The 18394-nt window shown below is 43.9% G+C and overlaps 1 protein-coding gene across 1 annotated transcript in view; it reads left to right on the top strand.

Annotated features, from left to right (window-relative positions):
• Positions 1–3117, top strand: part of LOC311246201 (transcriptional repressor p66-beta-like) — a 139451-nt gene extending 136334 nt beyond the window's left edge. The window contains exon 11 of the mRNA XM_084336318.1: positions 1347–3117. Coding sequence (XP_084192444.1) covers positions 1347–1480 — 134 coding nt within the window. The 3' untranslated portion in view covers positions 1481–3117. The remainder of the gene's footprint in view (positions 1–1346) is intronic.
• Positions 3118–18394: the final 15277 nt, after the last annotated feature.

Genomic DNA, 18394 nt, shown 5'->3' with positions numbered 1-18394 from the left:
AAAAATTCTAACGGAAACACTGATACCGTGATATATACCGTTACCGTCTATGCTTCAAATTATACCGTGATATACATTTTAGACCATACCGTCCACCCCTAACTGAAAGGGTTGCTATGGGTTGTGACCCACGATGGTTCTTCTGGTGGGGCCACACATGAACAGTGGTCAAACTATGTTTGAGATATGTTGCGTTGAGCCTTTCCTCGTGCATTAGTCTGTCAACATGGCTGTGCAGAGACCTTTGTGGGGTTGGACTTTGTGACAATGTATCAAGTTATCTTTTACATGTGATGGTTTTATATTGCCTTTGGGTGACATGTACAAACAGCGCTACACACGTTCTCATTCGTTTTAAAGGAACACGCCAACTTTTTGGGAAATTCGCTTATTTGCCATCTACCCTGGAGTTAGACAAGCGGATACATACCCTTTTCTTCTCTGTGCATGCATTAGGCTTAGGGAACAGCCGCACCGTTAGCCTAGCTTAGCGTCATTCACTGGAAGTAGGTGTGCCAGTGTAGCCTAGTTCCCAACAGTCACAAAATACATGCCAAATACAACTCCAAAACATTCTTGTAAACATGTTGTGACCTGTGTATTTACCACCATATCAGCAATGATATGACAGAAATATAGACGGTACCATACAGAAATGATATGACAGAAATATAGACAGTACCATACGGTTGGTGGTCTTAGTTTTCTGATGTGACCACTTCGCAAAAACATGTTGTTTGTGGTCTGCCAAGTGTTGAAAACTAAGACCACCATCACGAAACATGTGTATCACACTGTACCAAAGATCATTGGCTGTACGTGGTGTCACGGCAATAGCGTCAAATCTGTAGGTGTGTCAAAATAAAAGCGCCTGCCAAGTCAATTACTTTAGCACGCTAGCTAATGTTAGCATGCTAGCAGAACATTTAAACTGTGGGGCCATTGTCTCAATCTCTAGGAGTTAATTTGTGCCTGTGAACCCTTGTGCTAGCTTAACACAAACTCAAGTGATAAAGACAAACAGTGTTTATTTCTCATATAACGTTAATTCCATTCGTCCCACCATTTCACGTCAGCTAGTTCAGTCACTCGATGACAGCCAATGATCTTTGGTACAGCGTGATGAACGTCTGTCGTTTGCTATGCAACTTAACTGAAGAACGGACCCCAAACACATCAAGTACCTACATCGGAGTGTTGCAGGTTTTCTGTTGTCAATAGGTCAGAGGTCTATGGCCGACTGACTGTTGCATCTTTGCATCTAAAACAAACATGACAACTGCCAGAACACTGGGTTTACTGGTCGCTTCACACTCTCTTCTCTCCGTTCATTCTCCCCCTCTCAGGCGTCAACATGGGCTACCTGAGTGCGGGCAGCGTGGGCCACAAGAGCTCCAGCCTGGCGGACCGTCAGAGAGAGTACCTGCTGGACATGATCCCCCCGCGCTCCATCTCGCAGGCGCTCAGTGGACAGAAATAAAAAATAAATAAAAAACAAGCGTCCCTCTTACCGTTCCCTCTTTCTCCGCGGAATACCACGACACACGACGACCGAGTCTCATCCTTTCTGCCCCTCCCCTCCACATCGCATGCAGTGCCTGTTAGTGTGCCTACCGAACTAATTTATTAGAAGAACACAATCAACCATTCTAAGAAAGAGATGGGGAGGGAGAGAGAGAAAGGCCAATTCACTTTTCTTCAACAGAATGAAAAATAACTCTGTTCCAAGAGCCTCTTTTGAAAAGTAATCTGGTCATCACAGTTGTCCTCAGTGCTATGGGTGTGATGGCGCTCTCCTCTGCTTAGCTTAGCTACCTTGAAAGCATTACATTCTATGGGTGTGATGGCGCTCTCCTCCGCTTAGCTTAGCTAACTACCTTGAAAGCATTACAGTCTATGGGTGTGATGGCGCTCTCCTCCGCTTAGCTTAGATAACTACCTTGAAAGCATTACAGTCTATGGGTGTGATGGCGCTCTCCTCCGCTTAGCTTAGATAACTACCTTGAAAGCATTACAGTCTATGGGTGTGATGGCGCTCTCCTCCGCTTAGCTTAGCTAACTACCTTGAAAGCATTACAGTCTATGGGTGTGATGGCGCTCTCCTCCGCTTAGCTTAGCTAACTACCTTGAAAGCATTACAGTCTATGGGTGTGATGGCGCTCTCCTCCGCTTAGCTTAGCTAACTACCTTGAAAGCATTACAGTCTATGGGTGTGATGGCGCTCTCCTCCGCTTAGCTTAGCTAACTACCTTGAAAGCATTACAGTCTATGACATTCTCCTCCTTTCATGTCATTGTTTTGATGGCGCTGTTCCCGGGTGTTGGCTATTTCTTTGTGTGCTTGTTTCTTGTTTTTATTTCGGAGGCTGTATTTTGTCTGGCTCAAGTTTTACAATCTGAATTCACACTTGGTTTTGTTGGTGAAGACGCATTGTTTTTTTTTGTCTTCTCTTTTTGAGAGGAGTCCACAGAACCCGTGCTCCTTTCTCTCTGGCTTCGCCCCAAGACGGTGGGCCGGACCACTCCGCGAGGCCGACAGACACGGTAGACCAAAATGACCAAACCTTTGTTTTAAAAAGGTGGTTTGGACGGATTCTACCCCTGCTCTCGCCAGCCTCAGCGGTCGGACCGCGAGTCGAGACGTGCAAATGTTCGTCGGAAGAGTTGAACAAGAGCTTCGCAACAGCAATACTCCACTGTCAGTTTAAAGGAGGAATAGATTAATCTGACTGGGAACAAAGGAGCCCGGTGGATGTAAACGCAGCTGAATGGAGTGCTCGCGCGTTTTCGACTTCTCTCAACACGGTCTACGACTCGGATGGAATGAATGGTCATTTTCTACTACCTTGTCATTTGGATTTTGAGTTGAAAAGTAAACAACCCACCGCAATCTGCCGTTGCTATGCGCAAGGCAGGCAGATCACGCTCGAGACGGATTTCATTGGACTTCGCAAGTCATTGGATGTGATGAGGAATGCTGTTGAGGAACGTGATGGGTCTAGAAACTAAATGGGAGTATTTCCATTGGAAAGGAAAGCTTGCGGAGTGCTTATGAAGGGCGGGAATACTCTTATCAGCAGGCACAGGACTGAGAGTTCCAGTGTAGGATTGTTTGTACTTGTTTCGGGTGTGTGTGTGGGGGGGGGGGGGGGGGTAAACATGCGGAATACATACATGTAAACCTGTTGTGGATGTTATTCATCATATTTCTTTTTGTGTTGAATTTATTAATTTCATGAATTTATTTGTAATTTTTCCTAACATTTCTCATATATATATATATATATATACATGCTATCTGTGGAACTTCCCTTGTCTGTGACGGCAGTTAGCTTGGGGAGAGAGGCTGACTCTCTGAGCTACAAGGTCAACGGGAGGCAATAAGGAGAATATAGTTACCGACTGGGAAAAGGCAAAGCGCTGCGCGGATGTTTACGCTTCACAAAGTCTGGATCTCAGTATTCGGGGCGATATATAAAAATGTAATACTTGCCAGTGGATGCATAACTATTAGCTTACTTACATAGTCCCAGAGGGGAGAAGAGGGGCCACAGAGAGCCAGCCCACAACTGAAAACAAAACAATATATTAAGAAAATATATCGCCCAGGGTGAAAATATCACCCTTACCGTATGAAATCTGAAATCCACATTTGGGAGGCTGAAAACATGGGCGCAGCCTCGCTCTGTCCGATCCTCTGTACTGACATGTTGGCCTGACGCTCTGCTAAATGATTATGCTGCGTCGACCTCCTCTAAGAGGGTTGACGTTTTTTTGTGTTTTTTTTATATATTCTGCGTCTTCTGAATAATCGGCATCTGCTATCTGAAAGATAACTGGCCCCGGGAGACGATAAATGTACAGCTCCATTATGACAAATGACCCTATAATATTTCTATCAGTTCAGAGAAAAACAGATATAATGCTAGTATACATCGTGGGCGTTGGATTGTACACTCAAGGAGTACTTGGGGAACGATATGTCATCGTAGCGCAATATGTTTCTGTCCAATCGAAGGCATTCTGAATTCATTTAGTCATCCTTTAATAATACCTGTAATACTTGTTACATTACGTGCTGGTTTAGTTAAAGCCCAGTCTAATTTGTGTAGCTTCCTGCCCTACAGCTGTTTGTTATTCTACATATTGAGGGCTTTTCTTCCTGACAGAGAATAATATGCTAGCAGCAGTTGAATAGAAACATCTATCTGTGATAATACAGATAACTACAGAGTATATTGACAGTAAGAAGTACCTCCCCTGGCAGACAGGTGTTATTGGTTGTTTTGAACAATAACAGATTGGGGCTTTAAAGACCAGACTTAGACTTAGGCTTAGTTATACAGAGCGTGCAGCAGAGTTGTACTTGGCTGCGTTGACCTCGGTATATACTGTGCATCACACTCAATGCGTAGAGCATGACCAACATGACTCGCGCTGCGAGTGTACACGTGTCTGCAGCTGTGATGCGCTGCCCACAGTCGTGTCTGCAGCTGTGATGCGCTGCCCACAGTCGTGTACACATGTCTGCAGCTGTGATGCGCTGCCCACAGTCGTGTACACGTGTCTGCAGCTGTGATGCGCTGCCCACAGTCGTGTCTGCAGCTGTGATGCGCTGCCCACAGTCGTGTACACATGTCTGCAGCTGTGATGCGCTGCCCACAGTCGTGTACACGTGTCTGCAGCTGTGATGCGCTGCCCACAGTCGTGTACACGTGTCTGCAGCTGTGATGCGCTGCCCACAGTCGTGTCTGCAGCTGTGATGCGCTGCCCACAGTCGTGTACACATGTCTGCAGCTGTGATGCGCTGCCCACAGTCGTGTACACGTGTCTGCAGCTGTGATGCGCTGCCCACAGTCGTGTCTGCAGCTGTGATGCGCTGCCCACAGTCGTGTACACATGTCTGCAGCTGTGATGCGCTGCCCACAGTCGTGTACACGTGTCTGCAGCTGTGATGCGCTGCCCACAGTCGTGTCTGCAGCTGTGATGCGCTGTCCACAGTCGTGTACACATGTCTGCAGCTGTGATGCGCTTTTGTAGAAGGCTTTTAATAAATGCCTCATAGACTCAGTATCAAACACACTTGGCCTTTGAAATATTTTGAGAACAGTCTCTGTTTTCTTAGAAATCAACAAAACCTCACTTCCAGGGGTCACAGAAACACTTGGTTATACTCATCTAAAAGGTTTCTAGCTGCGGGTACATGTGTGTACAATGAACGGTACAGTATATACAATGAGCGGCTGTTGAAACGGTATGGTATCCGTAACGTCGCGTAAGCTCACGCACACAACTATTCTAAACTTAGATAGATAGATTAATCCGGTGGCTTTAGAGTAAACGTGAAGCAAGGTTTCTAGCTGTAAAGCCACAAGGAAAGATTCAGTTCCCAGCTGTAAAGCCATGAGGAAAGATTCAGTTCCCAGCTGTAAAGCCACGAGGAAAGATTCATTAAACATGAAGGAAGGTTCCCAGCTGTAAAGCCACAAGGAAAGATTCATTATTGGTATCGACTCTCAGTTCTCCTGCCTTTTTTTGGCTGCATTGACAAAGCGCCATGAAAATTGTGATTAAAGTGTTCTATGTTCTTTGTACCTGGTGAATCCAGTACAGTACAATCCCTTAAAAATTCCCCCAAACCGTTGAACTAAATTGATTCGAAAACGGAACCCTTGAAAATCTACAAGCACGTACAAAAGCCTAAAGCTACATTTATGGGCATGTGTGTCTGTTCTGTGCACCACCTGGCGAGCGCCCAAATCATTCATGGTGGTGCACCAGGCTCACAGACAATCACCTTGTTTCTAGGCAACAAGGAGCCTTTGAAACCGATTTATCTTTGTTTTGTTGATAGAATATCTTCTAGGTTGTGTAATTAACACAGGTAACCCTGCATCATTGTTCTTAAGCCCAATCGTTAACTCCGCTGTGATTGGCGCGTGGTTACATTTTCCATGACGTCTGGGAGCCTTCTCTACGTTCTGCGTTCTCCATTTACGTAAGAAGTATAAATTAAGCTTGAGGCTTCGCTGAACACGCTCGCAACTCAATCACTTCGATCTTTAGCATAATGTTTCCAAAACTTGGTAGTCTGGTTTTTTTTCTTCTTTTTTTTTCAACCCCCTGGAAGTGTTTACCATTTCAAGGAACCAAAACCGTTTTCAAAACATTTCAAAGTATGATATAATAGAATAATATACTGCATTATAATCTGACCCAGGTTTTCATCCCCACTCCATTGCCCTCTCATGAGATGCCTATATTTTATGACCTCCTTATCTGTCCTGCTGATATCAGACAGTGTCAAAATGAATCAGCCCTGAGGTTGTAATGACAGGAGAGCCCCGTCGACAAGACTTGAATAGCCGGTGCAATATTGGGAAACCCAGGGGGAAATAGAGCACAGAATCTATGTTTGATTTGATTGTAAAGCAAAGCATTTTTCCAGAGATTATTTTAAGTAACACTCCTGGATAATCATCTTCTAGCAGGAAAATAGAGAGTAGGCCTTTAATCTAGTCCCATGTGTTTACTTCTTAAGGCACTTACGTTTCCTTTTCCTGAGATGCGTGGCTCCGAGTGGTTGTCACTTGGATTAGGATGTGTTCAGATAGCACACAAGTCTGTCTTGTTTCTGAATGTAGGAGGATGGGACCCAACACCACAATATAATATATAAATATGAAGAAAATAAAGTAAATCTAAGGTTCCACGATTTTGGAACTATATATAATTTTTCCTTCACTTACTGATCATGTTTACTCCCACAGAAACCATCATCCATGACGGCTGTGATTTAAACACCATACTTCCTGTTTTAGCATCTCTTTTTGCTATGCTAACAGTTTTAAATAGGGTGTAAGACGTAGGGTCCCTCGAAAGTACCAGTACATTTGTAGATTCCACAGAAGAAAGTAGAATCTGGGGAATCTAATAATGAAGAAAGTAGAGCTCAATATTCTCATTTCCTCTGGGGAATCTTCTCGGGTGCCTTTAGTGCACCGTTGTCTAACCTTGTTTGAAATCATTAGCATAGCAACATGCTAACACAGGAAGCTTGCCACCATGATCGATACCAATGTACCAACCTCTGTAAATCAACATGATGATCAGTGAGTGAGTGAAATATTTGGTCCAAAATGGTCTAACCTTCCTTTTAACACGTAATGTAGCCCATATGACACAGGGGTGAGTATTTCATATGTTTCAATGCAACTGAACTTGCATAAAGAGTTTTCATGAAGCAAGTTGATAGTATGTTAAATAAGACAGATGAGGATTACTTTATTGTGTAAGCACATGACACTGTCCCTTCTGCACTGGCCATCATTAGCTCTATGGATCCATAGTGGAGCTCGCAACGGGAACAATCACTGCAATCTCCCTCCAAGAGCCCTTGTTCCTAACTAGCAACCAATAAAAAAACTGCGAGTTTGGCGAGTAAGATCAATTTTAAACAACTTAAAATGGCCACGCTGGCTCTTCTTCCGCTACTTCATTGGGTGAATGCCGAATATCAACCTGCTGAGGCATGCAGCGCCATCTATAGGTCTGGAGGGTGTACGGCATAGGTCACAATGTTAGGATGCTCCTGATTGGTTGAGACTTTGCATTCGGCCACTGAAGTAGTAAGTAAAGTTTATTTATATAGCACTTTTCACAGAGAGAACTCACAAAGCATGGGCATGGCAGTTTTTACTGAAAGATAAACATTACCTGCCTAACTTGCAGAACGCTGTATTTTAAAACTGAAGAATAATAAAAAACAGCAATGCGTATTTCAACTGTCAACACTCGTAGCTTCATGGTGAATACATTGTAACTAGTTAGGAGAAGCGGCTTGTGGAGGGACAGTGGTTTCCCTCCATTACGAGCTCCACTCCCGACCCATAGCGAGGGCGTCAAGCTAATGCTTGGCTACTTCTGCACATGACCTGCTGGTGATCAACTCAGTCCAAAAACAGGAAATGCAATAGTTAGGTCAGTGTTTAGGACTGTTGATGGCCACCAATGGCTTGGTTGTTTTCTTCTCTGCCCTCCGTCACCATCACTCCTCCATCTTCCTTCTCCATCACTCTCCATCTTCCTTCTCCATCACTCTCCTTCATCTTCATCACTCCTTCATCTTCCTTTTCCATCACTCCTTCATCTTCATCACTCCTTCGTCTTCATCACTCCTTCATCTTCCTTCTTCATCTTCATCTTCCTTTTCCATCACTCCTTCATCTTCATCACTCTTCATCTTCATCACTCCTTCATCTTCCTTTTCCATCACTCTCCTTCATCTTCATCACTCCTTCGTCTTCATCTTCATCACTCCTTCGTCTTCATCTCCTCTTCTTCATCACTCCTTCATCTTCTCTTCCTTCTCCATCACTCATTCATCTTCATCTCCTCTTCTTCATCTCTCCTTCATCTCCTCTTCATCACTCCTTCGTCTTCTCTGCCCTCCTTCTCCAACTATGCCAGATGTGTCCCTCACTTGCGCTCCGAACATCATTCTCTCCCGTCTTTTTTCTAGGATTTTAATGTAAAAAAAAATACTAAAAAAAAGAAAAAAAATAACTACCTTTTGCTGATCTGTCAATCAAATTTCATTTAACTTTTTTTTTTAGAAAACTAAAAAAAAAATTAACAAAAAAAATAAACAGAATGGGTCAAAGCTATGTAATAAAATGATACAATACTTGCTTGAACATCTGTGATGATGACGACTTCTTGTACATAAAACTTTTTTCTCCTTTGTGGATTCCGACAATTTCAAAGATGGGTAAATGTTGTGTAAAGCAAACTAAAAGCCATGGATATTGTGAAGCGTGTCATATTGTTTTTGTGATCACTGTGTACTCTGTACCACAAATGTGCAAAAACAACGTGCATCAAACCTTTCTATTTACTTCTCAAATGCATTGCCGCCTTCCTGTATTACTATTATTTTTTAGTACTTTTAAGACAGTAGCATTATCTTGTATTGAAGAGTTCAATCTATTCCTGGACCACAACTTCTTTTTAACTGTAAAATATTCAAAACATTTTCCCTTTTTTTTTTATTTCTTTTTTTTCTTCTATCAGTGATCTTGATGTTTAGCTCTTATTTTCATGTCACATTTCCCCTCTGAACTGTGTAGGTGGCGAAGCGTCTACCTTGCTTGGGGGTAAATCAGGCAACTGGAAACGGGGGGGAGGGTTCTCTCTCTGCCCTGCATATTGTTTTCATGATTAAAGACTTGAGCATGTGGTCCACAAAACATAGAGACTCATGAGACGAACTGTCCTCTGTGTTGTGAACACAGTTGTGTTATTAACTAAGCTACATGTTCATTCAGCCAGTGTCACGACGTGAGCGAAGGCATCTATGATAATGTTTTTTGAAGTCAAACAAACTATCTAATAGTTTATTCAATAAGAAGAAAAAAAATAAGAAAAAATTATGTCATTGGATGCAAGGCTCAAAATGGCAAAAAGTAGGCTTATTGCTTGTATCAAAATTCTGTCAATAAAGTTAAAGTGATGTTTTCAACAGTTCAGTGTGGTTGGATTATATGTGTGTCTGTTTCCTCAACAGTTCAGTGTGGTTGGTTTATGTTCAGTGATTGGATTATATGTGGGTCTATGTTTCCTCAACAGTTCAGTGTGGTTGGATTATATGTGGGTTTATGTTTCCTCAACAGTTCAGTGTGGTTGGATTATATGTGGGTTTATGTTTCCTCAACAGGCTGTAGATCTGCAGGCACTCTGGTAGATCACAGTCTGAACTGTATTAATACAATTAAACATTTTATTTATAAATATTATAAATGGTGCATTTATATAGCGCTTTTATCCAAAGCACTTTACAATTTGTTCCTCACATTTGACCCATTCACTCACACACCGACAGCAGAAGCGACCATGTAAGGTGGCAACCTGCTCATCTGAAGCAGTTAGGGGTTAAGTGTCTTGCTCAAGGACACTTTGACACGCTGCCAAGAGGAGCTGGAATCGAACCGGGAACCTCCGGATTACCAGATGGCTGCTCTACCTCCTGAACCACTGTCGCCGCCTAATAGATACACAGTGTACTGACCAGGGTTCGAAATTAAGGGGGGCTTGGGGCAAAATGCCGTAAAAGAATTACCAAATGCCCTCGAAAATCAGTTAAGGGGGGCAAAAAAAGCCCCAGACAGTTCACTAATTATATATATATGCTCTACAGTGCGAGCATTTCACTCTCATTTGCCCCTAAAAATATGTGTGTGAACAGGAAAAATAATTTACTCGCATAATGTGCGAGACGAGTGAAGATTACAAACTCAGTAGTGCTTTTTTCGCTTGTGTGTGTGTGCGAGTGAGCATGAGAAGCGGAGTTGGAATGAGTGGAGAGAGTGTGAGAGAGCATGTGTGTGTGCGACTCGAGCGTGTGTGTGCGAGCGAGCATGAGAGTAAGTTACTTACTAAGTGTAATAAACTCGAGACGACGGAGCCCCCCTACACCATAGATATATATAAACATGCGCTACACGGACGACTCAGCCCTGCTGTTACAGGTTGAAAAAAACCCTCAGCTCGGAACTAGGCAAAATCTGCATATGGCTCGCTGATAACAAACGTATCATTACACATGGGCAAAACAGAGTCCATTCTCTTTGGTTCAAATAACAAACTCAGCAAGACCGACGGCTTCTCGGTTACAGTGGGTGACAATATTGTCACAAGGAAAGATGAAATTACCTACCTGGGTTCCATCCTAGAGGCTAATCTTTCCTGTGACAAAATGGCATCCAATGTAATAAAAAAAGTCAACCAACGAACTCGATTCTTGTACCGGATCTCCTCTCTGGTAAACAAGAATACGGGATTCGGCTCCCATCAGTCGGGCAAGAACTGCGGGTTTTCAGCCTCTCTCCTGGAGCTTAAGGGGGAGCTTAGTATTCCTGCCTCTGAGGAGCGCGTCGCTGCTCATGCGCATGCGCGCGCTCGGCCAATCAGAGCAATTCAGAGCAACGCGGAAGCGCAAGTTGGTTGCCTAAAGTGTTCACGCGGCCTGGATAGAGAGGGTGTCCACAGAGTCTATATGTACCAGGCCTGGATAGAGAGGGTGTCCACAGAGTCTATATGTACCAGGCCTGGATAGAGAGGGTGTCCACAGAGTCTATATGTACCAGGCCTGGATAGAGAGGGTGTCCACAGAGTCTATATGCAGTGTTGGGAAAGTTCACTTTCTACATGAACTAGTTCAGTTCACAGTTCACAATTTTTAAAATGAACTAGTTCAGTTCATAGTTCATAATTCAAAATTTTGAACTAAAGTTCATGGTTTCAAAAATGAACTAATTTAGTTCTTTTTTGATATATATATATTTTTTTTATATAGATTTTTCACGTACAGTTACTTACATTACAAAAACACACATTGGGACAATGGAGGGGGGGGGGTCCTCCAGTTCATCTCTATGCCATCATCCACACCATAAGCAAGCAAAAACAAAACAAAAAGAAGCAAGCAAAAAGGAAAAGCAAACCATCTCTATACCACATTTGTAAAAATTGAGGCTTATCCCCCCCCCCCCCCCCCCGAACCACCTCCAATGTACAGTCCCCCCCACCTACCCAACCTCCTCCAATGTACAGTTTCTATGTCAAATGTATATAGGCCTACTCTCTTTTCTGGACTCTTTTTGTATCACAAACAGTACTGTATTTGCAAATCTGGTATGTCATAAATGTATAGATGTAGCAGTACTGTCTATCTGTATGTCATGTATGTCCTGATTAATTGAAAATGGGGGACCCTGATACAGACAGTACAGCTCAATACATACAATTGTTAAGGGGATGCAGACCAGAGAAAGACTTTCGTCTTGTTTACATCAGGGTCCCCCATTTTCAATTCATGACTGAGCTGTATACTGTACCCATTCTGCAATATGTTAATAAAGTGTTCAATCAATCAATCAATCACTTGGCCCCAGAACCTGGATAAACACTTAGATTCCCAAAAGTAGTGATAGACTGTAGCCTGTAGGTACCCAGGTCTGTTTGACATTTCGAACATAAAGGAGATATTGAACGGCCCATTTTGTTAGTTCTTTTTTCAATACGTTGCTGCAAACTATTATTTGTAAAAAATATTGAACCACACAGACAGCAATCAGAATACTGGCATTTCCATAACGCTTTGCACCGCGCATTCAGTCCACACTGCAGCTTTCATCTCTACAGTATATTTTCAAAAACATGAGGAACAACTTTGCTTGAATTGTCTTTATTATGAAAACTAAAACAGGACGTTTGCATATTCTCAATGTTGCTGTCGACGTCGTCGCGTCGATGTGGGGACTTGCTTCTTCAAACCGGGTGGACAAAGTTTACAGACAAACGTTAGATTGTTTCCGTCTGAGTCAGTACTGACTTTAACGTTAAACTATTTTAAATCCCCAAGCGCCGACATCTAGAGGTAGAGTTCTCTGAGCGAGTGCTGCTCTCGACCTGCTGCTGCGCAGCTCTGGGCTTCTGCTCGCAGACGCAGATTCAGCTGTTGTTGTGATGAGTCTGATGACGTAGCAGGGGGTGTACAGGCGCGTTGCCAGATCGGTTGGTTTTCCACATAATTTTAAAGCCTGTTTACGGTGTGTTTTAACAGGGGTTTCGGCTGAAATACATATGAAATCTGGCACATCTTTGAACGCCGTTATAACAGTGCTGAGAATGAACGCACTTTTGAACTCCGTTACACAGCGCTGAGAATGAACGCGTTCTCAATTACGTTCATTTAGCGGATAATCAGTACGTTCAGTTCACGTTCGCCCAAAATACGAACGCGTTCATGAACGATCGTTCATTGAACGCGTTCAGGTACATCACTGTCTATATGTACCAGGCCTGGATAGAGAGGGTGTCCACAGAGTCTATATGTACCAGGCCTGGATAGAGAGGGTGTCCACAGAGTCTATATGTACCAGGCCTGGATAGAGAGGGTGTCCACAGAGTCTATATGTACCAGGCCTGGATAGAGAGGGTGTCCAGTCCACAGAGTCTATATGTACCAGGCCTGGATAGAGAGGGTGTCCAGTCCACAGTCTATATGTACCAGGCCTGGATAGAGAGGGTGTCCAGTCCACAGAGTCTATATGTACCAGGCCTGGATAGAGAGGGTGTCCAGTCCACAGAGTCTATATGTACCAGGCCTGGATAGAGAGGGTGTGCACAGTCTATATGTACCAGGCCTGGATAGAGAGGGTGTGCACAGTCTATATGTACCAGGCCTGGATAGAGAGGGTGTCCACAGAGTCTATATGTACCAGTGGTGGGATGCACTGATCTGTGCCTTGCGGGAAAGGGCCAGTGTGGCTGCTTCTCGTCTGATGGTAGCCGGGGCAATACCAGCGAGTACGGGCAGTTGGTTTACCGGTGTGGCTTGTAAGCAACCAGAGACTGTCCGCAGGACGCTGTTGAGAACAACGTCCAGCTTCTTCACGTGGGTGCTACGGCACCAGACCGGGGCGCAGTACTCGGCGGCCGAGAACACCAGGGCCAGTGAGGAGATGCGCAGTGTCTTTGTTGAGGCTCCCCATGTGGTGCCGGCTAGTCGTCGTATCAGCGCGGCACGGGCAGTTGTTTTTCCCCTGGCACCTTCCAGGTGTTGTTTGAATGACAGTGTTCTGTCAAGCTTCACACCGAGGTATGTGGGGGTATGTTGGTACTGTAGCCGGACGTTATCCACCATGACGCTCATCTCACGGGTCGCTTCCCTGTTGTTGAGGTGGAACATTGTAGACATTGTCTTTCCCATGCTGAGCTTGAGACGCCAGTTCCTAATATTATTAGTTTGCAAATGCATCATTATTTTAATACATTTCACATACCTACTCTGAAATAAAAGCCATGGAAATAATTGGTTTTGCACCAGACCAGTGAAAGCAGAGGTGAGTGATGGTTTGTATGCATTCCCAGCCCTTCCCAGAGACAGTCGCATTTCTATCCTCTCCCCAGGCTCCTCAAGGCCGTTCCTACCGCCGCCTCTACTGCTCCATGGAGCCCGATGCTGCTATGCTCTGCTTTGTGCCGGTTGCCGGACTATACTCAAATCAACTCTAAATGGATCTAATCAGTGGATTGCATATTTTCTTCAAGAAGCAGAATAAGGCTAACCCTCTCTGCCTATTGGGACATCATAATCGGGCTACCAACTTGAAGACGTGGTCATTTTTGGATTATCGAAGCTTTTGGACTGCAATAAGAAGATTTTGGATCTGTTTACCGCGCACAGGACCTACCAAAATGAACTGATTAAGACACTTGGACTAATAATGCATTCAGTCATTTGGACGGAGCTGTTAAAACTCACTCCACTCAAATCAATAGAGTTATATTTCACTCTATTCAAATCAAATTTAAAGTGACGTGGCTGGGATAAATGTGCCAGTCAGTCAGCCAAAACAAATTCCTTGACCAAGGTCGAAACAAGGAGCTGCTGGAGTCGAAGGCCCTCTGGGAGATAAGAGTGGCAAGCGGCTTCCCCCACCCCCACTCCCTACCCAATCCCCCCTCCCGCGTGTACGCCCGGCGCCACTCCCACGTGATGGTGACGGCAGCCGACTAGTACGCGCGCTGGAGGGGGAGCCTAAATGACTGTCTCATCACCAAAGCCCGATCCCCCCCATCCCTGCCCCCTCCCGCTGGACAATATTTCCACCCTCCCTCCCGCCACCTGGCGCAACGACACCCCGGTGTTGTCGCAGCCGACTATCGCATATGGTGTCTCAGGCATTCTGTAGTCGACATGTGTCAACAAATGTACATGTCTGTTTGAATTTATGTTGTGCCGTTGTTACTGTAACAATGTAATGATTGTGATATGTTGTTGTTAATGAGACGATGAGCTGTATGTGTGTGTCACTGGAATTTCCCCAAGGGGATCAATAAAGGAATATCTTATCTTATCATTCGTTCATTCTACTTTATTCCAGGACCAATTTAGCCAAATGCAATACAAATATACAGATTATACAAACTAAACAAATGAGACAAAACAATACAAATACATTCTTCTAGGTAAATAATTAATTAAATCCTAATATATGTCATTTCAATCTGTAAAAGATACATCTATAATAAGCCAATTATCCATAGATGATGCCTTCTTACCCACCTTTTAAACAGCAACAAGAGAACAGAAGTGCAACAACATATTGAGCTGGTATCCTTTTTTTTGTATAGGTATTATATGTCCAGCCCACAAAATCATGTGTATGTTTCATGTTCCCTGGTCACTGAGACACCCTGGCTGTATGTTTCATGTTCCCTGGTCACTGAGACACCCTGGCTGCATGTTTCATGTTCCCTGGAGACACCTGGCTGTATGTTTCATGTTCCCTGGTCACTGAGACACCCTGGCTGTATGTTTCATGTTCCCTGGTCACTGAGACACCCTGGCTGCATGTTTCATGTTCCCTGGAGACACCTGGCTGTATGTTCCCTGGTCACAGAGACACCCTGGCTGTATGTTTCATGTTCCCTGGTCACTGAGACACCCTGGCTGTATGTTTCATGTTCCCTGGAGACACCTGGCTGTATGTTTCATGTTCCCTGGTCACTGAGACACCCTGGCTGCATGTTTCATGTTCCCTGGAGACACCTGGCTGTATGTTTCATGTTCCCTGGTCACTGAGACACCCTGGCTGTATGTTTCATGTTCCCTGGTCACTGAGACACCCTGGCTGTATGTTTCATGTTCCCTGGTCACTGAGACACCCTGGCTGTATGTTTCATGTTCCCTGGTCACTGAGACACCCTGGCTGCATGTTTCATGTTCCCTGGTCACTGAGACACCCTGGCTGCATGTTTCATGTTCCCTGGTCACTGAGACACCCTGGCTGTATGTTTCATGTTCCCTGGAGACACCTGGCTGTATGTTTTATGTTCCCTGGAGACACCTGGCTGTATGTTTTACGTTCCCTGGAGACACCTGGCTGTATGTTTTATGTTCCCTTGTCACTGAGACACCCTGGCTGCAGCATTGCTACTCTTTGCACCAGAACTCAAGATCCCCTCCAGTCAAAATGATCTACGTCGTAAAGCAAGGTGTGACACAGGACAAAGGCAAAAGTAAAAACAATCCTTTACAATCAAAGTGGAAATTATATATTTTAAGCAGTATCATCATTAGCACCACAATATGAATACATGTCTTCAGACAAAAGAACCGTACAGCGAGTCTGATGAACAGATGAACACTGTTTTCAATCTCAATTATCTACAGATGGGTGTGTTGTTTGGCTACATTCAAGGCCGTATACGTAGGTAGAACACTTTGGCTGATGTATCACATGCAGACACCCCAGTGATTTGGATTGACTTGAATTTCACTGGACATACTGTACATGGGCTGCCCAAAACCTTTCAAAACGTACTCTGTCCTTTATCTAAAAAGTTAGTTCACAGAAAAACACTTGTCTTGGAAAAACATGCATTTAATGAAGTCATAAAGAACGAGTAGTTAAACAGAGACAGGGCTGTACTGGGGAGGCTGGTCGTTCAGATGAGCCCCTTCCTCATCTGGGCCTTTAGGGACCTGCAGGGTCTATTAAACAAGAGACATGATGGGTTGAGTTTGACAATAAGGTTATAATCTGTTCAGATAAGAGATTCAAGAGTTTGTTGTCGGCGCCAGAACATAACAAGCCGAACAGAAACATACCAACAATCATGACTAGAAGAACAATCAATATACATTTAAACGAGACACAACAGGAATAGGAATAAAATAACAAAACATACTACATAAAACATTCCTCCTACATATTTATACCAAAAATGGCGTATTCCTTTGATTGCTGCATTTAAAAGTATGATCTCTGACTACTGTGTGTCGACTTGTAACTGTCTTACAGATTTGTATTGTTTATTCTTATTTACGTATTGTGCCTATATCTATATATGAATCTACTGTTAACTGTGTCTTGTTTTGTAAGCTCGTCGTTACTGTAAATGAGGGTAACCTCAGTGTCTCACAAGTTGAAATGAAGGTTTGAAATTAAATTAAAATAGATTCACATCATACTTTACCGTTTGGCCTATAATCTATGTCAATAATACATTAAATAATGTAAGGGGGGGCAAATCTTTACCTCATATAGAGGAGGGGTCGGCATCACTGTACTCCCTTGAGGTAAATGAGTGGCAGCGATGAACTCTTGCTAAATAAAATGAAATAAAAAATGTACAAGAATGTTAATTTGATGCGTTTCATTTCTCTTCTGTTGGTTAAAATAACGTATAGCCTTCATTATAGATTGACAGCTTTTCTAAAATTTTACTTTGGATCACAACACTTAAAATGAACATTTAAGCAAAAAGATAAGGCTATTTGAGGAGAATATTGAGTCAGTTGGTTACAGTATGGCAGTCAGTAAGTATTTCGTTTTTTGCAGTACTATGATGAACACTAAACCATTGTTCTTCTATCATTAGGCTTGGTGAGACTCACCGTAGTGGTAGACTGGGAGGTAGATTTGTAGACAAATATTGAGACACAGATGGAAATGATCATTTCCATCACACAGAAAAAAGCCATGACTCCTGGAACTCCCCGAGGCGTGTCCTGAAAACAGACACAAGCATGAATTTGTACCATTCTGCTAGCAGTTAGAGGAAATTGTTTAATTGAGCCAGTTTTGCACTGAGCATGATATGATTGTACGCCTTCTCATCCTCCTCTTCTCCCTTCTCCTCTTCTTCTCCTCCCCTCTCCTCTCTTCCCGTCTCCTCCACTCTCCTCTCTTCTCCCCTCTCTTCTCCTCTCTTCCCTTCTCCCCCACTCTCCTCCTCTCTCCCCTCTTCTCCCCTCTCTTCTCCTCCCCTCTCCTCCCTTCACCTCCTGACTCTGATGTCACCAATGGCAGTTTGAGTAACCACACTAACCACTACTAAAGATAACGTATACTATATAAGTGAATGATTATGATTCCACCCCACCACTGCCACAGTGGCAGATCCTAAGTGTGAATGTGATGGATGTGACAACTCCAATATAAAGTGTGCTGTGCACATTCATGATCCCCTAGACTAGACAACACCAGCCTACAAACCACGGCAATGGGGGGGGGGGGGGGTCTGCTGATGGAGACTCAGTGTTCAGGGTAACAGAGCATGAGGTGAGACGGATCTTTAAAAAAGTGAATATCAGGAAGGCAGCAGGACCGGACGGCATCCCCGGCCGCGTCCTAAAAGTCTGTGCCGACCAACTGGCCCCGGTATTCACTGACATCTTCAACCTGTCCTTGGAACAGGCTGTCATCCCCACCTGTCTGAAGAAGTCCACCATCATCCCTGTACCCAAAAAATCTACGCCCGCTTGCCTCAACGACTACCGCCCTGTAGCCCTCACCTCCATAGCCATGAAGTGCTTTGAGAAC

The sequence above is a fragment of the Notolepis coatsorum genome (genome assembly GCF_963971535.1).
Source record: "Notolepis coatsorum genome assembly, chromosome: 19".
Classification (NCBI taxonomy): domain Eukaryota; kingdom Metazoa; phylum Chordata; class Actinopteri; order Aulopiformes; family Paralepididae; genus Notolepis; species Notolepis coatsorum.
Note: the sequence above shows the minus strand (reverse complement) of the source record. Positions and strands in the feature narration are given on the sequence as shown.